This window comes from Protobothrops mucrosquamatus, unplaced genomic scaffold (assembly GCF_001527695.2).
Source record: "Protobothrops mucrosquamatus isolate PMUCROS unplaced genomic scaffold, P.Mucros_1.0 scaffold11524, whole genome shotgun sequence".
Classification (NCBI taxonomy): Eukaryota; Metazoa; Chordata; class Lepidosauria; order Squamata; family Viperidae; genus Protobothrops; species Protobothrops mucrosquamatus.
In genome coordinates this window covers 1-7,490 of record NW_015397303.1, presented here as the reverse complement: position 1 = coordinate 7,490, position 7,490 = coordinate 1, and the positions used below count along the sequence as shown (strand labels likewise).

At 40.4% G+C, this 7,490-nt stretch overlaps 1 protein-coding gene across 1 annotated transcript; it reads left to right on the top strand.

Annotated features, from left to right (window-relative positions):
* Positions 1-60: 60 nt before the first annotated feature.
* Positions 61-5,055, top strand: LOC107301326 (SH3 domain-binding protein 1-like; the record flags this gene model as incomplete). The annotated part of the gene is made up of 4 exons (XM_015830567.1): positions 61-158; positions 1,163-1,292; positions 3,204-3,316; positions 4,242-5,055. Coding segments are annotated over 4 exons (739 nt in total), but the record flags the coding sequence as incomplete, so codon positions are not given.
* Between the last annotated feature and the right edge of the window lie 2,435 nt (positions 5,056-7,490).

The window sequence follows — 7,490 nt, the reverse complement described above, 5'->3', positions numbered from 1 at the left end:
AATTATATAGGAGGTGGCTTCAGAATCTGCTCAGTGTTGTTCTTGGCTTCTTTCTCCCAGGTCCCAAGTGCAGCTAGACATAGCTTCGGCATCCTCCATCCAAGTTGTGGGAGTTGTGGAACCTCTCATACAAAATGCTGAGATCCTCTTTCCAGGAGGTAACACAAATTCTTTTTTCTAAGGGCAAACTGGACTCTTCCACACAGCTTCTAAGCAGATACATGTAGTCGGTATCAAGTTGAAAAGGATGGCTTAGGGAGACTGGAAAATGGAATTAGTAAATGATTCTGTGAATTCATTAGTCCCTACAAAAAAGAAATCTCTATGTGCTTTATGGAGTAACTATGCATTGCAATAATATCATTCATGTACTGTATTTCTCTTTGCCATGCAAGTTTCAATAGCAAGAGTTTTGCTATCCAGTGTTACAATAAGAGCTGCAAAATGTGTGTGTGTGTGTGTGTGTGCGTGCACGCATGCGCGCAGGAGTTCTTGTGCTTCTTTGGAGCAAATAAAATATATAATTTATATAAATAATGTTTAATATTTAAAAATGAGGTTCTTTATAAAGGTGGATAGAGAGATGGGTTTAAAAATATTTCACACTTTTAAAGATATAGGGATAAAAAATTAGTATATCTGAGCCATTTTGGGGGAGAACTCAAATCAATGCGAGATGCAGAAGCTGCATGTGGATGATTTTTATCGAGTATGTTTTATATGCAGTTACCAACTCTTCTCAAAGGAACCTCCAAGGCACTTCATTAAATTATGCGTTGAACGTCATCATGGTATTTCAGCCAAATGTATTACCTTTCTCCAGGGCTAAACCTAGATCCTAGATGGGAGGTGCTTTCTTAATCAAAAAGTAGATAAATGAACAGATAGTGCCTTTCAGCAATTTAAATACCTGGCTCTTGGCATTAACTTTTAAGGGCTTTGGAGGGAAGAGTCACAGATTTCTGACTTTTAGCCAGGCTGTCTCTTCTTGACTTTGCATGAATTGACTATTCTGTATTAGAGCACTAATAAATCTTATGAGAAACAAAGAGGTGGAAGAAATCAGAGATGAACCTTGTGCTGCTAGAGATAATTGCAGAACATTATAATAGCTTTTAGACACTCAGACTATCTCATGCATTTTTTTTCTTTTTTCCTTAAGATATTAACTTCGATGTCTCCAGTCTGTTCACTCCTCCATTAGACATCAAAAATCAAAACATCCTCACAATAGAAGAACCTTCAGCAGTGTTTCTGCCTTCTGAATCTAATTCCCCTATGCCTGAAGAAAGGTATACATAGACAGCTATAACCTTCAGCTATGCTCCTTATCTGTTTGTACTTCCCCCACCCCAGTTTCAGTTTTAAAAAATTTTTCACTCAGCCTTCCAGCTAGAGTGGTATCCATTTGAAGATATCTTCTTCTGTTGGGCTTGTCTGGTCCAAGTCTGATTTCAAAATAAAGAACTGGATATTGATAAAACCTACCAGTCTTCCTCTGTACCATATCAAAAGTTACGCTGAAATGAAATTGGACCATGATTGGAAAATTGTTTCTAGTTTGGAAGATTAATTTGTGGAAAATGGCTGGTCCAGGATGGCTAGAACAGTGTGGTCCAAAGGAGAAATGGAAGGTGTTGCACTTTCCTACCAAGAATGTTGTGAATAAAAAGGCCATGAAAGTATTCATCTGACTTAGCATCTGGACAGCAGCATAAATATACATACAGAGCATGTGGTCACAGTTGCTCTAATATGGATTTAATACATTGTACTTTTTTCAGTTATATCAGTTCCTCAAAAAAATTGTAGCAATATATTTCAATTAGAAAACATGGAACTTCTGTTATCCAATTTTTATTCAAATACAGTTCTTTTTAGTGATGCAATGTGCCCATTTACCTCCTATCATAACAGGACACTGCTGCAGTTTATGTAATACAAGGGTATCAAACTCCAACATCACGTGACGTGTCGCGACATATCGCAACTTTTTTCCATTGCCGGCAATGGGGTGGGCACAGTTTTGGCATGATGCATCCAGCCCGTGGGCCGGCAATTTGACACCCCTGATTTAATACAATAGTTACAAATAGACCGGGTATAAGTCTAAACGTTGCTTAATAAAACATTTGTAAAAATAATAAAGGAGGAATCAAATAATCACTATACCTACAATAACATACTATACATAAGCTAATTGTCTTACAGCTTAACATAATGATCTGCTTTATATCCTATTCTAAGATGATGGCTGGGTTTCTAATAAAAACCTAACCAATCATAAGCTACTCTATGTTACTTTAGCTTGCTCTGGTATGTGCTGCTTGTGCAGCCATATTGTTGATGCTTACAGGAAAAACACTCCAGAGAAGGCGGCTTTCTCCAACCATCATTATGAAATAGGATATGATTGTATGCATTTTAACCTGACTTTGTACTAACACCGTGGTGGCGAACCTATGGCACGCGTGCCACAGGTGGCACACAGAGCCCTCTCTGTGGGCACGCACACTGTCGCCCCAGTCCTAACCCTTCAGCTGGGTTTTATAAAACCTTTTTGCTTTAGGTCTCCACCACCGTGTACAAAAAAAAAGGTTCAGTCAATTTCAACTTCTTGAAAAAAGATCTCACAAAGTTGGAATTCATTGATTGAACTTTTTAGTCCTATCCAGTCTGCCATTACCACCGAAGCCATGCCCACCCAATGGGCCACGCCCACCCAATTGACCACACCCACTCAATGGGCCACGCCTACCTGGCACCCGGCAATACATAAGTGGGTTTTGGATCACAGTTTGGGCACTTGGTCTCTAAACGTTTCACCATCACTGTACTAACAAGTCAGTAGCATATAAAAAGCAGGACTAATAGTCCCTCCCTCAAGCCTACATTAAAAAAATAATCCCAAAGAAAAAAACATTAGGAAAAGAGAAAAGAAGAAAACATAACTCTGGAGCCAGTTTTTATGACTTATTCTTCTCTGGAATGCACAAAGCAAATTTCAGCTGTTCTTCACTGCTCAGTGAAGGGAATAAAAACTCCACTGTAATCTTCCTGGAATACAGGGGAGCCACTATTTTAGTGGTTTGTGGTTGATATCAAAGGATTAAGAATGGAAAGTATCTCTGGAATTTCTCTGTACACTAATTGCTTTTGGAAGCCTACAAATGAGAGTTTATAAGACTTTTCCACATTGACAGGAAAAAATCTGAAGTTATTCCAGAAACAGTGTCCTCAAAAGTGACCGAGTCTTCTACTGAAACAACCATCTGCCCACCTACCTCTGCTTCTGCTGATGAGACCTCACGAAAAAGTAAGTTTCATAGTACTACCATAGTAATCATTTTGCCTCTCCTATTGACACTAGCTGCCAATGTTCCCAAATCACTGCATGTTTTGCATTTTCCCACAATGCATTTATATGTGTTGTATATAGTGTCCTCACAAGTTCTAATTTTGTGTTATTAAAAAAATGCTTCAAATGGGATTGTAGCAAGATACATTCATTAAATACAAGACAGTGGTACTATTTTGTATTATGAAAGCATTGTTTGTGGCATGGGAGATTCAAAAGGTTTTAGTTGTGCAATCGGTGCTCCTTAGAATTTTAGACAGATCTGATGATAACATTTTATACTGATACTTAAGGAATAATGGAATAGTGGCACAATATATTTTGATTGACAGAGTTGGAAGCTATCTGTTTGTAAATATGCAATGACATACTACTTGTTGGCTGTGTTATTCTGTTTACCTCCATATCATTCTGCTATTCATAGCTGTCTTTTGTTTTACTGTCCTGTTCAGAAAATTCATAGCATAGTCAAGGATGACTAACTAGAGCATAGCTCTGTATGTGCTTTGAAGTGACAAGACTAGATAAAATAGAAGGCAAACATATATAGAAAATTCATACTGCAGTTTGATAAGGTTGGGCATAATCTATCTTAAATACAGATTTCAGTTTATCCACAATTCTGGTATTGTTAGGAACCACCTTATGCAGTTAACCACATATAAATAACGCATATCAAAACCCAGCACTTTTAGAAATAATTTTATTTCAAGTTTAAGAAACAGATACAGAGAAAGTACAAAGAAAATAGTTAAAAGAGAGTTTTATATCAAATATGCCAGCGTTTTTCTGGATTCATGCAAAGCTGAGACCCAGGAGTAAGAATAAAAAATGTCTAAAATATGGGATTTTGTTTTGTTTTTTCTTTCATTCTCCTTTACAGCAAAGCGGGTGGCTCCACCCAGACCTACCATGCCTCCACCCCATCCTCAAACCACACCACTTGTTCATCTTCACATGCCTCCTCCTTCTCCAGAGTCTGTCTCCATCCCTAAAGCCTTGCCTCGAAGAACAGTAGGGGGACCAGCACGAGCTCCAGTTATGCCACCCCCACTTCCTCCCCAGCCAGCCAGAAGGCAGAGTCACAAAGCTCCACCATCACCTAGGCCTCCTTCAGAAGCTATGAACAATAAGGCAGCTGCAGCTGAAGAGGATTCTACTAATGTCTGCAGTAGAGAAACTCCCAAAGATTCCATCCTTACAAAGAAAGAAGCCAATGAAGGAAAAATCAGCTCTCCATCTGCTGCTGCTCAGAAAGTAGAAACTCTGGAGAATGTTTGAGAGGAAGAGTTTTACTGGCTTTGCTTTTGCCTATCCAATTTGTTGCAATTCTTTTCGCCCTGGTATTTTGTTAAATGTTCCCCAAATGCCTCAAGGTGCAAGGGTCATGTCTCTTGGGACCCTTATGTATGGTCTATTTAAATCAAACTCCCCCCCCAAAAAATAAATAGAAAATCCTCTCCTCCTGTTTACAAACATTAGAGCATCAATCAGTACAGGGTGTCCTTCATGCAATATTTGAATCCAAGCCCTGTACAGGAGCAGTGGTCTGATACAACATACCGTACTTCACTTTCCTACGATTCTGTTATCAGTCTATAAAGCACAAAATAGCTTTTCATTAACAGTACTCTGCTTTTTTATTATTTTTGACAAAACATTTGTGGAAGCTTCTGAATAAATGTTAAAAGAAGATAGATTATGTTGTCTTCTCTTTATTGCAGTTATACCATACATCTTGCATTAATCCTATCTATGAGAATTATACTTACCCTTTTAAAAAGTGGTTATTTTGTTGGAGAAACATTTTATCTATAACTTAATTTTAAGAATGTCTCTAGTTCATGTAAGATGATCCAAATAGTTCATATAGGCAAAAGGCAAATCAAAGAAACTGTGTATCAATTTTGCCTGTATCAAAGATAAATACAGCTCTTGTTTTATTGAGATAAAAGGTGTTTTGTAACATTATAAAGTCTAATAAATACATTGCCAATGAATACCCTTATCAATTTTCACTTTTAGGAACTGCTTCAAGAAAAACAAAGGAAAGGATAGGCAAATAAAATAAAATTGCAATTGAAAGACACTTCCCCCCATAAAATCAAAAGTGTAGGCAATATATAACTTTTGGTAAGAAAACAAATACACTGTAATAGACAAGAAAGAGCATAATAAAAATCTTGGGTCATACATGACACACAGAGAAAAAAAATGAACAAATGCAGCAAGCATTCATGCTGACACAATAAAAATGGGCCCATCAGAAGCAGCTGAAGAGTTCAAATCCCTGGCCTTTCCTGGAGAACAAGATTTTTTTCTGCATGCTTTAAATGGCTAGAATGTGCTTTCAAGCTTTATTTCCCAACCCTGTGCCTATGTCAGGCACGAAAGACCAGGTCCACACACAAAGGTCCAATTAAACAGATTTATTGCTAAACAGCCTATGCACAGAAATCTTCTCAACTAATGGTTAGCACCTGTTTGGAGTTAAATAAGGGTCCATGGAATTCAAGGGAAGTTGGACTTAGTCCATTTGTGACTAAGTTGAGACTCTAGGCTGGTTCTTCTTTTAACTTCACCTGTAGGTTCTGCCATTTCTTTTCCTACATGCTGTCACCTTGTTTTTTATTCTTTTCACAGAGGAAAAAGTAGGAAAACAAGTGAAAGCAGTATCTCAGGCAATTCTCTTCATTTCTATAGCAACTATCTGGCATTTACCCTCAACCAGCTTCTTGAATACAGTTTGCCAACAGGGGGCTTTCTAAAGGTAGCAAGAATAGCTTCCATGGAAGAAAACGGAATCAGTATTTTGCATTACTTGAACAGGTGTACTATTTTGTTCAGCACAGGAGTCACTTATATGAGTGACACTATTTAAATCAGATGATGACAGTGACAACAATGATGAGTATAGACATACATAGGTAGACAGGACTACTAGAGTATAAGGTAATGTCCTTCTGTACCACAAAGCCCACATTCTGGAGAGAGAGGATCATTGATTTGAAAGAGAAGTAAAAGAGGCCATTTATGTTAACACTGAGCAGCCATCTCTCAACAGAGGGGGATAAGACACCATTTTATCTCCTGTCTACAACGCAAACCCTGCAGCACTTCCAAAAGAAGATTCCACCCCCACCACCCCCATTTGCACTCTGATACAGGTGACCCCGAGGGCACAGATAAACCCTCCAAGGCAGTGTTTCTCAACCATGACAATTTTAAGGCATGTGGACTTCAACTCCCAGAATTCCACAGCCAGCATTGCTGGCTGTGGAATTCTGGGAGTTGAAGTCCACATGCCTTAAAATTGTCAAGGTTGAGAAACACTGTAAATTAACCGTCCTTCATCTTTTCTCTCACCAGGTTCTTAATTCTGTTGCCTTTAAGCCCCGCTGGCTTTTTTTTTTTTTCACGGTCCGTAACGTGAGTTTTTCAAACGTTCATTTGTAAGAGCCTTTATCTTTCTAACAGGTTTGCAACACGTGCCACTTTATTTTGACCCGCCTCTTCCTTGTTTTCTTCCACCAATGGGCTGAAGCTACAGGGGCGGGGGAATACTACTTTACCCCTACCGCTCCTCAGTTAGAAAGGAAGACGAGCGCCCCCTTACGGGTCTTGCTCAGAACGCCCTCTTGTGTCTTCTTTCTTTCTCGCTTGTAAACCGGTTGCCATGGAGCAACACAGCCCGCCCCGCTTTGAGCACCTCGGGCGAATACTCCACCCTTCCCCTTTTAATGCATTCGCCGTACCAGCTCCTGTGATTGGACGACGACCCTCAGATCTTCCCTGTTTCGTTCGAACCGGGTCGAGCCCCCGGCTCTTCAGGCATCTGATTGGTCCTGTTTCCTAAGTCCGTCAAGGGAACGGCGCGCTTCTGATTGGCTGCGTCGCCGCCAGGAGGACGGGGGGCGGGGCGGCGAGTGCGGATCCAGCATGGCGGGCTGCAGGCGGCTGAGCGGCGCTTGTCTGCGCGAGGTGCTGGGGGAGGCGCAGGGGCTGCTCTTCGACTGCGACGGGGTCCTGTGGACCGGCGATCGGGCGGTTCCGGGCGCGCCGGAGCTGCTGGAGCGCCTGAACCTGAACGGGAAGACCACCCTGTTTGTCTCCAACAACAGCCGCCGCTCCG